General features: G+C 43.5%; 1 protein-coding gene across 1 annotated transcript; it reads right to left on the reverse strand.

Moving 5' to 3' along the window:
• Nucleotides 1-415: 415 nt before the first annotated feature.
• On the reverse strand, nucleotides 416-20193 carry crip2 (cysteine-rich protein 2). The gene is made up of 8 exons (XM_076300680.1): nucleotides 20043-20193; nucleotides 8732-8826; nucleotides 4582-4639; nucleotides 3739-3876; nucleotides 2604-2672; nucleotides 2381-2475; nucleotides 2157-2214; nucleotides 416-1627 (listed from the first exon to the last, which is right to left on the reverse strand). Exons 1-8 carry the CDS (start codon nucleotides 20083-20085, stop codon nucleotides 1560-1562), a joined length of 624 nt encoding a protein of 207 aa, XP_076156795.1. The 5' UTR covers nucleotides 20086-20193; the 3' UTR covers nucleotides 416-1559.
• Nucleotides 20194-21316: the final 1123 nt, after the last annotated feature.

The following is a 21316-nucleotide window of genomic DNA, read 5'->3' on the forward strand; positions in this document are numbered from 1 at the left end:
GGGGAGGTTTTGAATGTCAGACACTAATTTGTTTTTGTCTGGATTTGTTAGTGCTTGTAACCATGGTTTGGACATTAGGTTAAACATTCAGCTTGGAATGCTTAAAAAAGGAGTTGAGTTACCATGGATCATGATGTTGTTAAATAAGAACATATTTCAATTAAACAGATGGCTTGCTTCAAATAAAACCCATTTTCCATCAGCACACGAGAGGTTATCTGAATTAAGGATGACTTAACAAAAAACATTATTTATCTTTCCACTTTTCATAAAGTAATAATGTGTGTAATCTGTGTACATTAGAAACCGGTTCATGCTGAACAGGTGACAGGTCATTTGTTATTTTAACTCATCTCTGTCTCATTGAATCTCTGATTTATGACTGAAGCAAACAAACTTGACCACAGAAACCCAATCAGTTCTGTACATCCACTTTAATGGGATAATTAAAAAGACAGTAACACACAGATTTAGCTTTCAGAGCTTTCTATACAAAACAACAGATTATTGCCATGGTCGTTAAACAATTGTTAAACTAATGCACATTCGCTCAGTGAGAATGTTTTGTCTTTAGCGGTTTCAGTATTTTCTCTTTCCTGTGCTCTGTTTGGTTTAGCTACGTGATAAGGGTGGTTAGCTATTCCTCCTAATAACTCCAGCAGAAAGAGGCCGAGAGCCTTATCAGAAAAACAAACATTATCCATCTTGGTGTGTTATTCGGCCTAACTATTTAACAAGCTGATGTGTCACTCCACGTACATGTGTTCATGACGTACATGCATATAGGCCCCATACACATACAGTGGACACGTGGAGATCTACAGTAATGATCTAAGACCAGCATGCTGTGTGGATGGCTGTGTTTGACTGAGATCAGTCCCATACAAGGCTCTACCCAAGTGGCTTCTCGCAAGAGCAAAGAGGACATAAAACAGAGGAGTCAAAAGAAAAGAATTTCATTCTAACATAATATTTGCACTAGGAGTAGAATGGAACCCAAAAAGCATGAACTTAGCTAGGAATATTAAACTTTATAAACACCTGAGGGTTCTAATACTAAGTGGTTTTTTAACCACAATACTACCACCACCTTCTTTTATGCACACTTGTCACAGAGCCTACCAATGTATAAGGTCAGTGTGCCAGGGGAAGAGATTTTATTGTGAAAGAGCCTCCGTGACGTCAAACACGCTCCACTTACTCACGAGGAGCTGTTTGTCTAGGAAAGCCTGTGGCTTGGACTGGTACAATAAGCAGTCCCAGTATCTACACCTTAAAGGTGAAAGGTATGTGTGTGTTTGTGTGTGGGGGTGTTACAGGGAATGTGAGTATATCAGACCATTAGGACTGGGGAAAGGACACCAATTGGCTAGCGTGGGGGTTAGGTGCTGAAACTCAGTGGCTTTTGATTGGAGGCCTTAAGGTAGTTGTTTTTTTGTGTGTTTGTAGTTGAAGGTGGAGGGTGACTGGCTGTGCTGGCTGTGCTGGGCGGGAGGGCGATGAATGCAGCGAGGGGGGTCGCAGGGGGGAGAGCTGAGCGGACTCAGGGCTGGGTGGACTCAGGGCTGGGTGGCTGTGCTGGGCTCCTTCTCGTAGATGTAGCTGCCAACGCCCCCAGTGTTCACTCCTGCACACAAACATAAACACACATGCAATTTACACATCAAAAAGGTGCCATTTACTGCTATCAACTTTAAATGATACTAATGTGTGGGTTATTGGTGCATACAGCAGTCTTTTATGTTAACGTGGAGAACTGTAGACCTAGGAATCTTGTCTCGTGCAAACCTTCCCAAAAGCTAGCACAAAGTATCAGGAACACTGGTCTAAATGAATAAACAGACAGACAGACCGCCAAGTAGGAAACAGGCAAGCATGCAAACACCCAACACACATGCGCAGACACACACCATAAACACACATCTGTAAATAGAATTCATTCATATTGTTATTAGGATGCATGACAAATAGTTTAGGGTGCACACTGCACACAAGCATGGAGACAAATGGACTGGAATGGTATGGAAATTACTATGACTGATTGCTTATGCAAGTGGTCACATCTGAGTAGAAGGCCAGATCAGTGCAACTGATGAATTAAGAGAAGAAACAACTCCCTCTACTGGTGAGTATAAAAGATGCAGATCCTGTCATACCTTTGGGGCCAAACAGCACGGCGTAGCAAGGTTTGTGGCAGTAGGGCTGACCGTCATGCTGTAACACACATGAACAGAAAATTGGTGTATATTTCATATATTTATAGTTTCTCATACATTTTCTTATTTACTGTCAATTTTTTTCTTTTTATTATTTCCTATCACATCTATCCATTCAATCACTTTCTCCATTACACTCTCCCTCTCTTCCCTCGGTCGCCTACCTCTGCGTGGCTTCCAGCAGACAGGGTCTTACTGCACCTCTCACAGCGTAGGCATGGCCGATGCCAGTCTTTCCCCAGCGATGTCACCTTCTCCGCTGCACACGCACACACACACGCACGCACACACACACGGTGGTGAGAAACGCAACAACCACTACGAAGATCACATCTTTCTTTTCGATATGAAGATCTCTAGGTTGAGGAAGAGGTTTATGAAACTCACCAAAGTAAACCTTTTTATTGCACCTGGGGCAAAGGTTAGCCTCTCCAGCAAAGGTGGTCATACTGCCAGCTACAGAGAAAGAGGAGATGTTACAGTAAGTAAAAAAATATTTATGGATTACCACCACATTATTCAAGATGACAAGACAACCCTAGCACCAAGATTCATGAAAATCAACCTACAAACAAACCAATGTGGAAATCTCCTTGGCAAAGGTAATTAAAATAAATAAATAAATAACAAAAATAATACATAAACCTTGCTCTTAAGGCTACTTCTCTCACACTCCCTCCCACTCACACAGATGGTCGGGAAGTTGCATGACCTCTGGACCAGAAGTGGACATGAGAAATGACTCTGCCAGACCAGCCTTAGAATCCCTGGCGGTCACTTGGTTTAACCCCACAGATCAGTCCTCTCACTGGTTCTTTAAGGCCAGTACCTCCTATCCTCTGAGACCTTGGGAGAGGCTTCTGCTGTATTCTTGTGGCGTACAACTAAACAACTAAATCAACAACTAAAACCACTGTATGGGAGCTCACAATATAGCTTATAATACAGATAGTATTACAGAATTATAAAAACCAGAACAAACAGACTCAAAAACAGCTTCTATCCATGGGCCATTAAAACACTTAACACACACATGAACCTGTTAACCTCTGACAGCAATACCTTCCTAGAATAACATCTACAACAAAGTGCAATATCCTTTCATGTGCAATAGACTGTCTCTCCCTTCCAAGTGCCATACTGCACTCTTTAAATTATTTATTTATTATGACACCTTTTTACGGGCCTTGTCTTAAATGTTTTAGTTCTTGCTCTTTAGTTGTGTTTATTGTATTGTTTTTTTTTATTTATCTATATGCACTTTATCAGATGTAGCAACCCCAATTTCATTGCACAGGCAACTGTACAATGACAATAAAGGCTATCTGTCTGTCTGTCTGTCTGTCTATAATAGTTACCAATACTACTCATACAATCCCTGAATGTTGGGAGTCCCTGTTGCTTTGGATAAAAACGTTGGCTTAACACCACACATAGTACCTTGACCTTTACCTTAACTAACAATAACTATAACATCTATGCATTCTGCCCACCTGGGTGAGCTTGTGGTCAGTGAGTGTACCTTTGGAGGGGCCCTTGGATGGGACAGAGGCCGGTTTGTCCTCTGCTTTGGGGGCGCTCACAGGGCCCGGGGCAGGAGCAGAGTTGTTGTTGGCTGGAGTGTCATACACGTAGGAGCCAGCCCCGCCAATGTTCACACCTACACACACACACACACACACACACACACACACACACACACACACACACACACTTAACAGAACTCTCTACCTCCACTTTGAACCTCTCACATACTCAATGTGAAAAAGAAAGTAGGCTATAGTTTTGGAGATGTTCTTTGTATTGCACTTCTCATCTCATCTGTTCTTTATAACTCATCTACTGGAACAGAGTCTAGCCTTCAATGAATTTGCCTGGAAACAGCATTGCACTGCAGCTGAATACACGGAGGACCCACCAACGCTGAAAAGGCAGCCAGCTTTTAATTGTGTCCATACTGTGCTTAAAAAAGGAGTCCAGCTCTAATAGTGATTTTGCTGACAATAACAGACCATTTATAAGAGCACTCCAGAGGCTCCCTGCTGTGCAGTAAGTGTGCCAAATGACAGGGGCCCTGAGAGAGGCAATTGATTGTTCTTTGTTGCAGCAATCCACTTTAGTCCTCGGCAAATCCAGTAGAGGGCAGCACTGTGCATGATGATTGTCACAGCAAGCCGGGGGTGGGGGGTGGGGAGGAATTGTGGTGTTCCATATACATCTATTGTGCCTACATAGGCTAGTGGGAAGCTTTTCAGTTCACATTAAAAATTATTATGTAAGCACAAGGCTGTACCACACACACACACACACACACACAGGTCTATAAACTACAAATCTACATAATTATATTAATGCAGGTCCTCACCTTTTGGTCCGAAGAGAGCAGCATAGCATGGCTTGTGGCAATATGGCATTCCATCATGCTGTGGATGAGAGAGTGAGAGAGAGTGTGTGTGAGAGAGAGAGAGAGAAGATAGAGTACCATAAACAAAGACAGAACTCTATCCAGTACAGCCTACAGACACCATTTTACTGCAAATGCAGTAATTATGTAGCTCAATTACAGATTGATCTAAAGTCATTACTAATGCAGTCTTAGACATTACAAATGCAGTAAGGGAAGTTGAGGGTGTTAACAGAGGCGGTCTATTCTATTCATAGACTGAAAACAATGATTTTCATTTTGCTTCGTTCTGAGCAAAATCATAATTTTTTTGTTCCTGTTCCAGTATTCCAAGGTCTCTCCTCTAAATGGTAACCAGTTAAGAAAACCTTTAAAATTGACATTGCCTTTACAAATTGATTTATGGCCAACAGCCTTAAAGCTTAAATAAAAGCACATTAGATATCAAGGCTAACTGTTAAAAACACTGTGCCTGAATTCAGGTGGGGGGCGAGATTTGAAAATAGGCAATTAGCCTTAATAATATTAGATCTTCAAAAATGTCTGATAGCCTAACTTCATGCACAAAACATGTTCTTGCTTTAAGCCTGGTAAATAATAGCCTAACCTATGTGTGGTGCTACCAACTGCATGACACTAGGCCTAGATATTTTCCTAGTGTCTCTAGTAGCCTTTGTTATTTCACATAATGTATCAGTAATTTAGGCTACATACTTGGAAAAGGCAATTAGATAGTGCTGGATATAAAAATCCTTTTTATCAACTCATAGTAGGCCTAGCTTATTAAACAGGGGAGACACTGACTGATAAAATTGGTTTTGTTCCCGTTTTCGGTTACGTTCATCCAAATCTTGTGTTTGTTTCCGGTTTTCGATTTCTGTTTTTATACTAATACTCATTCAGATGAGCTCCTAAGTCACTGATCAGCCGGCGCTAGGTCTGAAACACATAAGAGCAGCAATGATGCATTTCCAAAGGCTGCTCATCTCATTGACACAGAGTCCGTGCATTTGCCCAGTCCATGTTGGAAAACACTCTTCCCACTCACACCCCACCAACGGTGGCATAACAACCAAGTCCAAGTTGCTCTTGCACAGTGGCCGCGCTAGCCAAGATACGAGGTGGGCAATAGGCATCAAGCGGATGGAGAAGGAACATGGTGGCACTCTTGGTAACAGCCAGAGTCAGCACAATGGGGGGATAGGGAGAGGCTCAAATCAAATCAAAAACAAATAGCCTACATGCCAAGGCACAGAACATGCTGGAATGAATGCCTCATATCATAAACTAGCTGATGTTAGTAATCTCTAGTGTTTGAGTGTGTGTGTGTGTGTTTGTGTGTGTGTGTGTGTGTGAGAGAGAGAGAGAGTGAGAGAGAGTGAATGAGAGGGAGAGAAAGAGAAAGAGAGAGAGTGCGAGAGAGAGAGAGAGAGAGAGAGAGAGAGAGAGAGAGAGAGTGTGTGTGGGTGTGTGTCTGTCTGTGACACTAGCAACCTCCTGCATCAAAGGTCTACAGGAGACGAGCAGAGGCCTGGGAGACTGAGGAGGACAATGGGAGCACATGGAACACAGGCCCTAATCACATGAGCAGAGACAGCCTGATGAGAACCTCCTGACCAGCCTCTGCCGTCAGGACGCCTCGGCAGTACAAAGGATTAGATTACCTCCTCAATCATCCCATGCACGCACAGACACACACACACACACACACACACACATACAGAGATTCGCACACGCATTCACACACACAGACAGGCACGCACACACACACACACGTGTAACATGTACTCACATACATATATGCACGCACACAACACACAGACAGACAGACATATACCTGGATGAGTGCACACACACACACCAAATACACATACACACATACAGTTTCTGTTTCATTGCTGCCTGCTTATCTCGTCCATTCCCTGTGGTCACTGAGGGTCCAATCCTCCCAAAGCTGATGGTGGCTCTGAGCCGAGTGCAGACCCTTCAGCCAACACCCAAGGCTGTGTGATGGCTCTCCTCCTCGGTCTTATACCAGCCAGGCTTATGCAAGCACACACGTGTGTGTGTGTGTGTGTGTGTGTGTGTGTGTGTGTGTCTGTGTGTGTAGGGGGGAGTGTGCTGGTTCTTTTAAGAGCACACAGTGAGGATTAGATATCCCAGCCCACTCAGTTCCCAGCTTCTCCTTTTCCATACAGCCCCCACATACTGCACACACACACACACACACACACACACACACACACATAGGACTAGTCTGTTTGCCATACCTTCCCTCTCCTCCTCTGGCCTAAAAGCAGCTACATGCTGCAGTGAGGATCCTCACCATGCATCAGGGTCATCAGGATGATCTTAGGATTTTTTTTTTGCCTAATCAGAGATGAAGTGTTTGTGTATGTGTGTGTGTGTGTGTGTGTGTGTGTGTGTGTGTGTGTGTGTGTGTGTGTGTGGTGTTTGTGTGTATCTGTGTGTGTGTGTGTGTATCTGTGTGTGAATTTTGCCTACTCTGTAAAGCACCACAGGCTGATCCGTACAAACAGGGCCTCCATCTGGCCATTCTCAGGGCCATCAGAGCTCAACCAAGACTGTGTGTGTACACACACACACACACACACACACACACACACACACACACACACAGTAGTCACCTCATGGAGAAGAGAAGATGTCTAGGACACCACTATGAACCATATTCAGACAGTGTCTTAAACTGTGTTGCCTTTATCATAACAATCATAAACACAAATGACTATCTGTAATGGAAGGGGTGTATGTGTATGTGTGATGTTTTATTTTGGGATCAAATTCCAATTTATTTGTAGGACACACTGTTCTGAAACCATATTTCTGCTGATTGTATTTCATTTTGAGTCTCATGTACTCTTGTTCGAGAGCCCAGAAATATAATATGGACCCACGTGAGCTACGTGTCGTTAAAAATGACTATCTGAAAGCATTTGCCAATTGGATACAAATAAAGAAAATCTGATTGGACATGTAAAATTGTGCTCTAATACAGTTAAATGATGATTCAATAAAGAACCCTGTGGACCCGGAGAGACTTGTGCTCAGATTAATGCATTGTGTTTTTATCACTAAAGAGGGGTCCTTTGTGCCCTCAATTGTGCCTGTCCAACATAATGACAAAATGGCACACACAGTACGCGTGTGTGCTCCAGCACACTGCCATGCCCCAGTTACAGTGCCATGTGCCATATGGCACGAGGGTTGGCGCCTGGCGATTAATTCTTCAAATAAAAGGCACCGTGCCTGCCCTGAGCTCCGTACCCGGGCACACAATGTGTCATTATATCAATACGCGTCTCTGCCCTGGGACTGTCCCTCGGAGACCACAATGAGCACAAAAGAGCTAACGCCACAAGCCCACAGACAGCCTGACTGAGTCCACTCGGAGCTGGCTTCCAATTTGGTCACACCATTGTTGGAACTCATTCAATTTTCCCATAAGTCATACGTTTCTGTAACTTAGTGGTGGAAGATACTAACTAACAGGTCATAAGTGTGATACTAAAGGAGCACACATACGGATTTAACATTATATCTCTGCAATACTGTTAATGGGTTTGGATACAAGTGTCTGCTAAATGACTAACAGGGAAAATATATCTGTCCATATTCATAAGACATTGCAACAACATTATATGGCTACACTTCTAAGTATAGGACTGGTTTCCTTAGGGATTATCTGTTACCCTGAAGCTGTAGTGTTTGTTTGAGAAATCAGGCCACTAGAAATCAGTGGAGATCTACAATCGAAGATTGACTTCAAATTAGTTATATGGTAATTTGATTAAGATTCTTGGGGTCACTGAGAGGCGGCATCCAGTTTTATGTTATGTTTTAGATTGATTAACAGATCTTGTTTGTGTTCCCTGATAGGTACAGAAGATCATCATCAGAGGCCCTGTAAGGCAATGTGCATGGTGACAAGGAGGATCCGTTCAAAGTCTTCAAAGAACTAAAATAAATAATATTGTTTTCAATGTCACTAGACTTCATGTTTTCAGTCAGGTAAGAGCATGTCATGAATGAAATGTCTTGTAAGAGATGGAACACAATGATAAATGGTAATGTTGCTGCTCTGACTTACCTCAGCGTGGCCCCCTGCTGTCAGGATCTTGTTACAGCGCTCACACTTCAGACAGAGCTTGTGCCAGTCCTTTCCCAGGGATGTCACTTTCTCAGCTGGGTTCAGGAGACGAGGAGGAAGAAGACGAGGAGGGGGGAGCAAACATGAGAAAGAACGACAAGAGGAAGAGACAACACGATTAGATAAAGTACACAAACACAAACCATGCCTGCGTGAACACTTCCATCTTTTCTAATGGTCCGGTCAGCGAGTGTGTACTTTGGAACAAGCCGCTTCCCCAGGCCTCCCTGCTGTGACCGGTGTAGAGAAAGGGAGGTGGTGGACAGAGCTGCAGGGGTTGGCGTTGCAGTGCTACAGCCCAGAGCTTCTCAACTCACTCAATCCCTTCCCAGTAGGCCCTTGTCCTGAATATTAAATCCAATCTGCTTTGATTTCATCTGATCTGTAGAGGTCCTTTGGGGGTCCTCTTAAGCAGATATAACGATAGAATGGATGCTCATTGATGAATGTTGATTTGGTGAATGGTAAATGCTAAGGCTGGACTGTGCATACATGTGCTCATCATAATGTGTTATGCTGCCCTGTTCCTTTCAAATCCTTGAACATCTGGACGATTGCCAACCACAAACATGTGCGCATGCTCACGCACACACACACAAAAGCCATTCAACGTCCTCCAGCATTCCTTTACCCTAATCACATTCCAAAGCCTATTTTGCCTCATTCTGACCACCATGAGTGTGAGGTCATTTCCTCAGTGTGAGGGTACTAATTATACCCGTTCCTACTATAATACCCCCCCTGTTTCTCTACTAAGACAATGCAGAATATGGTCTGGTCAACATTCTGGCAGCCCCCCAGGAGAGGAAACACCTTTTCTTATCACCACTGGCCACAATTGTCCAGAAAGCAGACTGTGTTTCCTGTTTATTTTCCTTCCTCTTCTTTGTCCGTTACTGCGACCTCCATCAAGGGAATACTTTGATTTCAAATCATGCTCTCTCCCTCCACACATACCAAAGAAGGAAAGCCCTTAACGGCTTAAGGTTATGCGTTCTGAATGTTTCTGCAACGCTCTGGAAACGTTTCCGCCTGGCCCCTGACGCCACCACGGCCTGTTTACTTCTGCGGGTGGTATAGCGTGATTTATCGGCGTTCCATAACGCGTGGGTGACAATCATTATTTGACCTGGCCCGCCACTAGATGCCAACTCTGAGCTCACTGGACAGAGTGACCTCACTGCAAGACTGTGCACTGCGGCAGCGTGCTGTAGGGACAATGGTATTACGCGGTCTGCTCCCTATACCAACCTGCCCATTTTCAATTTCAAGCAATGATGTCACTTCTGCTCACAGAAGCCTCTGAGCTCTTGGGACACACTGGCCGTGCATGCCTATGGGGATCCCTGAAGCTGCACTTTGTCTGAATGGATCTCAAGGAGAGCCTTTGTCCTCTCACACCCCCTACAATGCAGCAGCAAACTGTATTCACTGTACGCACACGGAATGTGCTAGAATATGATATAACACAAAGCACGAGCACTCATGCGTCCAGTGAGAATTGTTCTGGTAAATCACACTGATCTACACACAAACTGATTAACGCCTGGGCAGCCCCTCCAAGGGTGTTCCTTTGTGTTTGGCCGTGTTTACACAGCAATGGAACAAGTTCTTTGTGTTGAAGAAGACAGTTAGGACATCCATGCATTTGCAGTTCTCACACTGAAATAAAGCAATTATGAACCACAAAATTGTGTGTGTTTTTGTTTTTAATTGCTTTCCCAGTTGCATTTACATTTCATTTTCAGATACTCCAAGGATGGCCCAAACATTGCTTCTGCTTCTTAACTCAATACAACAGAGCTATTGAGATAGCAGTGTTGACTGAGTCTGGTGCATCAAGGTCAGGCAAGGTGATTCCCCTGTCCTCTCCAGAGGTGAGAGACCTCAACAACACAGCATAAATTATACAGTCAGTCATCTCTAAGTACAGAGAGAGGAATATGAACACCTGATTGCAGCTTATCCATTTATGCTGGGTGTTTAGTAGTTGAGGTTAGAGCTGTGATGGAATGATAAGCTCTTTATCCTCTGTGATGTCAACAGTGCAGAGAATAGGTAAAGACAAATACTCTGTTGGAATTTTTCATTTTTAGACAGGACTGACCAATAGGACATTCTCTTCCACACTTTTACAAACAAGACAAAATTTCACGAAAAACTCACTCCAAGCTGTAAACCAAAGCTAGCATAAAAAAGAAACCTCGCAGGAACAACAAATGCCCCAGTATTTTTAGGTCTCTTAGGAGACTATTCTCTTAAATCCCATAACCTATGCATCATACCTCAAGATCCTTCCTACATAGCTTCCCAGCCATTCCTTGACTTTCATCTCATGCATGTGGATTCTCTGGCTAATAATTACTGTGCTCTAACTTTTTTTGTCAAGCTGAATGAAAAGGGAACCCCACTGGTCAGGATTCCTGTGTTTCTCAAGAACCAACATGACTTCCACGACCTGCTGTCATATAGTATAGCACATATACTGGCCTCAACCATACTGGGCCCCCTCTGTGATGGCTGATGTATTATGTCTATCATGGTTAAGGGTTAATAGGGAAAGGAGCGGAAGGAAAACTACACAGCTAGGGGTGGACCACTAATGTTCAGGGTGCCATAATCTGTCCGGGCAGAGAGTGATATATTGTCTGCTTCCCTCTACTCCAACTCAGTAAAGTAAACATCCTCATTAGCTGATTACACCATGTTCTGTAGGCCTACAGTCAAACCAACAGAGTCACTAACGCTCTCGTTACCCCTCAGTGTAATTTCTCTGTGTTATTTCACAGTTTCCCTCAGTCTGTGTAATTGTCTGCATGAATTTGTAATTAGACAGCCATTAGAGAAGGAAGCATTAATGGGTAATTTGGTATGAAGTCAGAGAGTCTGTCAGATTGTGCGCACTGTGGTGCAATTACTGATGGATAGTTATCCACCATAATGAAGCAGCACCCACACAACAACCTGCCAGAGTCGCAGAGCACAAGATAATGTTTGAGGGGAATAATCCAAATGAGAGACAAACAAACAATTATCTTAAAGTTCTTAATAGGTTCGGATTGGGTTAATTACCACAAACTAACAGTTTGATAAAGTTGATAGAGGATGATGAGGATGCTGAGAGGTTATGGCTTGAAATTTCTGCACACTAGGAGCTTAATTGTCTGATTAAGAATGTAATGAGGAAGGCTTAGCGGATATTAGATTGACGTCAGTACTAAAGTTTAAAGCTCATCTTTAACTTGATCAATTCTAAAAATGGAACTCTAGTACAGGCATATCAGAAAATAAATGTTACTCTAGCTAATTTTCTGTGAGAAAGGTTAAAAAAAATGTTGTTACTAAATGTTTCAAGTAGTGTGATTTAGCTACTGCAATGTTAAAATGGTATGATACACTAATACGGCTTTTCTCCTGTGTGGATCCCACACTCAGTACAATGATGGGCTCATCTGGAGGAAAAGAGTCTTTGTGGCCATATTCTCTTAAATCAGATTTTTACTCCTGTTTAATTTCTTCTTTGACATTTCTTCTTTGCAGTTAAAGGTTGATGTTGTGTGTTTCAGTCTTACAGTCATGATCTACTCTGGGGTTTTCTTTTACTTTCTTTACTGCAAACATATACTCACTGGCATAGGCAGGGCTCTTGGTTCAGTAAATCCTGATAATATCCAGGAATATTATTCCAGACTCCAGTTCTGTATACACGAGTTCAGAAAACTATCAATGTGTGTGTAATCTATACTAGATTAATACATATCCATCTGTTCCAGCCTGCAAGTTAGAGACATCACTCCCACCCCCAACCCTGAACACACACACACACACACACACACACACACACACACACGCGTAAGAGACACACTCAAACACACAGCACTATTACATTCATAGTATGCCATGTTTATTTCTTCTGACAGCTGAGCAGTGCCATGACGAAGTGACAATTATGGCACGTTCCACTGGCCACACACCTGAGCCCAAATCTCTCAGACACAGACATACACACACAAAGTAGCACACACACACAAAGAGAAATAAAGACGTGTGCACACACACACACAAACACACAGACACACACAGCAGCAGCTCTACAGACAATAGAAGACGCTCGCACACACACACACATACACATACACACACACACACAATCCAGCAGGAAAGCACTGTGTGTTCATTTCCATTGCGCTCTGCTCCATTCTCGTTCTAAAAATATCCCTCTCCACGTCCTCCGGCCAAACAGTAGTTTTTACGCTAACCAACACAGCAGCGCTCTGTGTCCACGGGAGAGGAGACCCGCAGACGGTAATGACCCAAACCCTGACTCCGCTGCCGCCGCTGGCCCCTTTCCTCCCCCTCTGTTTTGATTTCCCTTTTTCTTTAACCTCCCAAAAGTCATGTATTTCCCCCGTAGCCAAAAGCGATAATCGTGTTGAACAAACTGACACACAGTCTGACCTTGCAGAGTCCAGCAAAAGCTCCAGCGGCCGGTTCCTGCTTAGCGGCGAAGCGGGCGACCGCGGGAGTGCGCGGCTCCTGAATAGGGGCTATGATTGGGATTGATTGCACGCGGGGATGGCCAGTACAGTGCAGCTAAGCTCTGCTCTACTGTAAGTGCTGATGCACAGAATGCACAGGCTGTGCAGCCGGTCAATGAGCCGTGTAAATGGGGGTTGGAGCGCTTGGAGACACACGCACACACACTCACATACATACACGCTTACTCTCGCTCTCTCTCTCTCACACACACATGCACACACACACTCACATACACACACTTACTCTCGCTCTCTCATACACATGCACACACACTCACATAGACTCTCTCTCTCTCTCTCTCTCTCTCACACACACACACATGCACACACACACTCTCTCTCTCTCACACACACACACACACACACACACACACACACACACACACACACACACACACACACACACACACACACACACACACACACACACACACACACACACACACACACACACACACACACACACACACACACACAAACACACACACACACAAACACAATAATTTGTGCACTGTGTCTTTAGTGCACTGTTTGCTTGGTTCCAGACTTTCTGACCAACATCCTTTCGGGGTGAGATCAGCCTATGGCTTAAATAACAGAAGTGCTGTGTCTTTGTTTTTAAAGTGTGGATACAAGTCTTACTAGTAGATCTTCATTCCAAGCCATAATGCATCACAAACACTAACATGCTGGGAGTTGCAGTGTGGATAGGGGTTGAGAAAGGCACAGGCACACGTTCGGCCTGAAAAGTGTGGGAACACTCCAGCGATCACAGGAAAGATTTCTCCTGGCCATCAAGTGTGTGTATGTGTGTATGCGTGTGTGTATGCGTGTGTGTGTGTGTGTGTGTCCTGCCTGCGGATAACAGAAACATGTTAAATTTGTCAAGTGTGTGTGATGCCCAATAGCCAGCCAGCTTTTGTGGGACAGTGGGTCATGGATCGTTGCACAGATCATGGCGAAATGATGTTGGATCAATATTTTCATTACAGCAGAGGAGATTAAGTAAATATCTGTGTTAGTGGATACGGTGCTCAGGGATGAGGGGAGAGCTGTGTACAGGGCCGGGTCCCCACTACGAGTGTCCAACCCAAACACAAGAGACCCAAAATAGACACCACATACAAATAATGATGAGACTTTACGGTGCAATGACTATATGTGTGTGTGTGTGTGTGTGTGTGTGTGTGTGTGTGTGTGTGTGTGTATGTGTGTGTGTGTGTATGTGTGTGTGTGTTTTCCCAGACAAGGCGAGGTTTCCTCTCTCTTTTCCAAATTAAGCAAAGTTCTCACCGCATGTCTGTGAGGAGTGTGTGTGTGTGTGTGTGTGTGTGTGTTTGTCAGAGACAGAGCACTGGAAAGGTCACTTGTGACAAAGCCTCACATGGTTAGGCTAAAACGGCTCTGTCACACTCCTCATCTGGCGTTGCCTGCCTCTTACACCTTTCCTTACAGTGCAATGTGTTTGTCTTTCAGTGTGACTGCATACGTTACTCATAGGGTGGGATGATGACCTATTGCATGCCTTATCTTCATGGCAATATTTGTCCATCAATACCAGTGAAATTATTCACGCGTATGAAGTCACCCTGAATCACCTATTGTAAGAAATTAATATTTGCAAAAATGTCTTCAGCCTTACACTCCTTTTTTATACACACTTTTAGACTTCAGCTCTGTCAACGTTGCCAGGAGCCTCTGCCACATTTACGACTGGGAGGGGAGAATCTATGTAAGAGCCTATTTTGGGGATATAAATAATGAACGTGTTCAGTGAAGACTGAGGCCTACTGGAATTAGAGTCTATTTTGGGGAGCAGCGCCTGAAATATGCATTTTATTACATCATAGGCTTCTGACTACTGAGCTCTGCAAAGGGCCAGTGGGGAGGAACCGTCTCTGTCTATGAGCCACAGCAAAGGATGCTGATGAGCCGTGGCAGGAATGGACAGCCCTGGACGGAGATCGAGAGAATGAAAGGGAGGAGAAGGGGGAGGAGAGGGGGAGAGACAAGAGGGGGCTGGGAAGAGACAGACCCCTTATTCACAGTTTTGTTCACCACCTCACACGGGCTTTCAGGTTATGCAATGGCACAGGAGAGGAGCCACCGACTGAAGAAATAATATTACATAACACACACAGACACAGACACACACACACACACACACATTGAGGAGTTGCCAAGTGCAGTGAAAAAAAAGTTCTATAATGGCACAATTTACATATGTGATTTTGAATGTGCTAAATCCGTAAACAACAGAGACGTGTGCATAAAATCAAACGTCTTCTAAAAGGGCACGTGTGTGTACGTGTGCAAGTGTGTGTGTGTGTATGAGAGTAAGAGGAGTATGGTCTGTCACATTTCCACTCTCCTGCATGCGTGGTTAACTGTAATGACAGGGAGTGTCCTCTACAATCTCTAATTCTCTCTCCCTTGCACTTTCCCTTTCCTACTCTTTCCTTCTCCTTCAGTCTCTACCTCTCTCCCCTTCTCCTCTCTACATCCCTCTTTCATTCATTTACAGGGCATCATGCTCTTTCCATATACGTATAGTGTTGCATGGTGACGTATGTAGCACTCCCTCCACTCTCCTAAGAGACCTGTAACAAACTCTTCACTTGCTTGTTTTCAGGAAGTCACAGGATACACCACATGTCTTATGATTCAAAATGTTTTGAATCATTTTATATATCCTGCTCTCTGTGAGCACACTGTTCCTTTTTATTGCGTTAGAAGCGCATTTTAAACTCTACGTCTGAGGCGCTAGGTTTGGCTACACTCCTACAGCCTGTTGAGTCTTGGTTCTAAGATTTGGCTAGTGAAATCGACAACACTCCCAAGACTTCTGTGGGGAAGAACTAGATTGATGTGAGATGCCCAACAGCTTTTTCCCTTGGTATATCATCCAAGGTTTTGGATACTACAGGTGCCAAGGGCTTTCATTGTCTTCTTTGGATACAGTATGGTGACTTGTTTGTGTATACTGATTGTGTTGACAATGATTACATAGACAAATGCAATTTGGAAAAGATATCTGTGCAGGAGGAATATATTCTAGTCAGTACTAATCAGTAAGCAAAGATGTGACCATTGTTCTCTTCTTGGCAGATCAGCATGCTTGTTCCCAAGTACAGAAAATACCCAGCCCTCAAAACATTACCCAACAATTACATTGCAGACACACATTTCTTACAGGCCCAAACTGATAGGTAATGCCCTGTCTGGACCTGGTCAATGTCCTATTGAGTTTTGCATCGGTCACTGTGGTCTGGCACACTGCATCAATAGCATATCTGTTTAGGCGCAGATTTCAGAGACTTTACTACAGATGTTAAATCACTTGTTTTTCTGAGTCAGTATGTTCTAGGGATCTTCTGTCAGAGAGAGATACCAGTAGGGTGCAACTGACTCACACTTCTGAGAAAAGAGTTCTGTTTGTGGTGAGGTAATTGAAATGAAACATTCATTTCATTGGGTCATAGAAATTCCCTTATTGTGGGTTGTTACAGAATAATATTCCATTCCACATTGAAAGGCTTCCTGAAACTTTGGAATTCATTGAATGAATGCTACTTTACAGATGAAATAGAAGAGTGACTAAAGGGTTGGAAGTGAAAATACAGCAAATAAATTATATGTCCCTGATGACTAAGAAATGACCAACATGAACAATTAAATGAATGAGGTTAAGAGCAGCCAAGTTCAAATGTCCAATTCCAAACCGATAATAGTGCAAGGTTCTCTGCCTTTATATGGGATGGAGCGTTGGGATTTTATCTCTTAATTTGTATTCTATGACGGCTACTGAGGGCCGTCTCCCTCTCGGTATCCCAGCAACCCTCGGGCCCTCCAGCCTCAGTCCCATGGCTCGGTGGCCCCTCTGTCCCCTCTGAGTTTCCAAAATAACAGGAATCCGCATTCCTGTGTCCTACAAAAGCCACATGTCAGCCAAAGTATTAGCCTTCCCGTACACACTCCCACACTTGGAGGCCATACGCTATCTTATGCTACCGACATCCCTATACCACTGAGTAAACAAAACAGTTGCACACACTCTCCCAAGCATTCCCAAGCACTGCTCTATCCCAACTCTTTGCCTTTAAACACATACAGTAATGACATGATGCTATGCTAGCCTGTGTTTACACTTTATAGCGGTGTAATTGGAGTCCTATGTGGTGCACTGTGTGTACTGAGAGCAGACCATGAGCAGGGAGAGACCAATCCAATTCGGATGGAGCAGTCAATGCTGGCTGCCTTTTCTCTTTGTGTAAATATCTAAACTGGATGTATTGATTTTATTTTCGAATGGTTGACAAAAATTATGTATGTTTTTTTTTTGGTCTTTAGGTCAAAAGCAGATACTAGTTGATTGACTCCATTTGACTTCAATCAATCTTGCATGAGTGGAAATACGCACAAAATGTGCTACCAGCTGTTCAGTAACAGATTAAGTGGAAAGTTTTCAAAAATGGAGCCTTTGAGCCAAATATGGGGTCTAGACAACGTCTCACCACTTCCTATTGCCAGGCTTTAAAACAGGATGTTGGTGAGGAAATTTCTGGGGAGTGATGAAGAACAGAGATTCCTGATACCCACAAATGCAGCTGGCGATTTGTCAGTCTGTGCGCTATTCAGTGCAATACAGTGAAATATCTAGTAAGAGAGGCACAAAAGCAATATCTGCAAAATCAATTCTTTAATAAAGTAGGATACAGTAGTTCCTGAACGTGAGCCTGCATTTTTGTAGTTTGGCATGCCTTGCTCTCTCTCACACATTCTCGCAAAACATACAGTGGTAAACCAACACACAGCACCACACCTACTCTACCCCCTCCATACAGCTGCCACACAATTTCACACCACAACTCCAGCTACAACAGCACAACCCCAACACAACAGTTGGCGATCCGCTGATTTATTCATAGGCCCATCAATCTGTCCACCACATATGGGGCAAGAGACATGATAAGAGCAAGTGGACAGCGGCGAGTCTGATGACATTAGCCCCTGCTCTACGTGACATAAGGGAGTTAAAGAGGCGCTTTTAATCCCTTTGGCCCGTTGTTGATGTTTACACTGATGTTTTGAAGGAGGAAATGTAATCGGTGGCCAAGCTGGAGGCCACCTCTGTTCTGCTCTGTCATGACTGCTTTCTTCCAGCCTGCCTTCCGAGGAGGAGGAGGAAGAGGTCGCCGGTCTCTCTGGTTGTGCGATGAGCAGCTGCGATGGGGCTGCATGCGCGCAGCAATGGCGCTCGCTTACGTAACCGCCAGCATCCTCTTGTCCGCCTCGCTGGTTCTTTTCAGCGACCCCCCCCTACACCATGACTTTATTGGTTGTTCCGAGTTATTGCCCCTGGATGCAGAAATGCCACTCAGAACAGAGCACACAATGCCAGTGTGATATGTCAACATCAGAAACACACACTCTCTCACTCTCACACACTATTGACCTATTGCTTCAAAAAGATGTGCAAACACCATGAAGGGCTGAGTTCATCATCATACTATATATAGCCTTTGAAATGGAGCGAGTCAAGAGCGAGAGTAAAGGAGATGAGACAGGGCAGTAATTCCCTGTTAACTGCTCAGTAAATAAGAAAATAAACACAACACTCAAACTTCACTTCCAGACACAAACACAAACACACTCACACCCAAACTGGCGCATGTGGTCTCTCTGGGGGAAGGAATCTCTCATCCCCGTGAGACGGCACCAAACTCTCATGACACAATGTCATGCCATAAGGGGAACCTTTTCCAAATCCATCACCGAGAGGACATACTTCTCGCCACACCTCACTGACTAACACATAGGGAGCCTTGTTTCAGTAGGATCACTCTTGACATTGATTTGTGCAGGTTAACATGTATGATAACCAAAATTAGATTGATGAATGCTTGAATGCGTGTGGTCATGGTGCTTCCAGAATGACTTTCACTGTTGGTTAATTAGCCAGCGTTCCTTTGTCCTTACAAAGCCTGTGTATGTCTGAAGGCTTTACAAGACATCAAAGCCATTCTTAAAAGAAACTAATGAGAGTGACCCAAAGGCTCACAACATCAGCCAAACAAGAAGTGATTTATTGTATTAACCATACAAAATGTGATTAGTTAAGTTTATTTCTTAACTTAATAAGATAATGTGCTAATATATTGAGGACATTCATTATCATGGAATATTCTGGGTAGATGTAGGCCTATTAATGAAACTAATATCTAGAATAATAAAGGTTTAGACTCAGTCAAATGGAATCCAAAAGCTGTTGAGTTGGTTAACAATATCTGGCTATGGCATATGGAATAATGACCCCTGTCGTGTATGAACAAAAACAGCTTTATTATTGTTTTTTTATGCCTACTTATTAATATGCCTAACTCCTACATCTCGTTATAGCAAATATGATCAAAATATAAGCTCATTAACAATCGATCACATTCGAACAATTCCATGCAGACCAAAATATGCCAACTTCAGCCTGACTGTTGTATTGCGTTTCTATATTTGTTCATGCAGCTTGTAGCTACAATACAAAAAAGAGTTAAATAAAAGGAAATATCCAATCTCTGAGTTAATGCAGAAATCAGACAAACATCGACCGAAGAGACAAGGTAAACAATCAGTGCTGTCATATACCATTCACAACATGTGGCTGGCTTCAAAACACAACAAAAGCCTCAACATCATTTGATGAATATGAATTCACTTACCAAAATACACAGTCTTGTCGCACTTGGGACACTTTGAAGCCATGTTGATCTGATGAGTAAACGTCGGAGAACACAATGTTTCGTGTGGTTAGCGGTCCCCTTTCCCCAGCGGCTTTCCCTGATGAAGTTCCTCTTTGAAAACCGGGAGCATCCTTTCTCTCCATGCACCGCGCTTATTTAGGCCCGCGTAACCCCGCCTCCTGCAGGCCGTGCCTCTGACCATCACCCCGCCCCTCTCTCCCTTTGGTTTAGGACCCGGTCAGTCATCCACAACACGACCACGTCCCGTACAACTACGGATGTTGGATTTGAATTAACATAGTTCATCGTTCAACTTCTAACCACCATCTAATTAACGACAATTTCCCAAAACAGTCAGACTCGGACCAATATGTAAGTTTGAACCAAGATAGTTTCCTCCACACTACAGAGTAGGCTACAGACCAGGCGCGCTCTCTCTTTTACGCGCGCGTTTCCTTTTTCCACTCTTTAAGTGGAACATGAATGTAAGGACATACAATGGTCCCATTCAGTGTGCGCATCAAAAGAGGTTCTTCAGCACATGTTGGTGGACCGTTACAATTTAAAATGTCTCTGAATGACGTCTGAAGGTTACAGCTGTATTCTAGAGAGGAGAAAAGATCAGCCAAAAATAAATGTACTGTTTCTCAGGGCTGGCACATTCAAATTGGACTTTTTTGACATCAGTGCATCACTTTTGGCAAAAGTCACAACACTGTAAAAAAAAAACTTTTTCCATTCAAACTCAAGTACTTTGTTCTCCTTTTTTAGTTTATATTCACATTTTATCCCAACCTAACTGACTAATTGTGTGACATCAGTTCCTTGTATCTGTGTGCGTCTGTCTTTGACAGAAAGATGGAGAACCATTCTTTAGCTTGCTGTTCACATCAGTCCGATATACGGGTCAGAAGTTCCCAAGCAGTAAACTAACATCCTTGTCTAGTTATATCATCTGTTAGAAATGTGTGAACTTCCTATTGATTAACTCATATATTTCTCTTAGGGTCTGTTATCGCTTAAGTCATTGTTGAAGTGCCTTTTGGAAACACTCTCTGTACAGCCAATGGGTCCCTTACTTCCTTCTGTTTTCAATAATGACATTGCTGGCATCTCACGGGTGAAGATAAAATTCTGACACATGCAGAAGTTACACACTTTCATTAACCCAAAAGGGTCCAGGCTTTCTTCCACGCCTAGGTAAATATCTGACAGAGAGAGATACCCTTTTCCCATCAATGTGTTTGAGAACC

The sequence above is a fragment of the Alosa pseudoharengus genome, unplaced genomic scaffold (genome assembly GCF_046254945.1).
Source record: "Alosa pseudoharengus isolate Yale_2024_CS ecotype anadromous, Long Island Sound unplaced genomic scaffold, YU_APseudo_1.1 YU_APseudo_1.1_scf_22, whole genome shotgun sequence".
Lineage (NCBI taxonomy): Eukaryota > Metazoa > Chordata > Actinopteri > Clupeiformes > Clupeidae > Alosa > Alosa pseudoharengus.

Bases quoted from the DNA above. Each gene is read 5' to 3' on its own strand.
- crip2 (XM_076300680.1), bottom strand. From the start codon at position 20,085: ATGGCTTCAAAGTGTCCCAAGTGCGACAAGACTGTGTATTTTG. The intron at 8,827-20,042 runs GTAAGTGAATTC...TCCTGAACCCAG, and splicing joins CGACAAGACTGTGTATTTTG to CTGAGAAAGTGACATCCCTG. The intron at 3,877-4,581 runs GTGAGGACCTGC...GTGTGTGTGTAG, and splicing joins TGCTCTCTTCGGACCAAAAG to GTGTGAACATTGGCGGGGCT.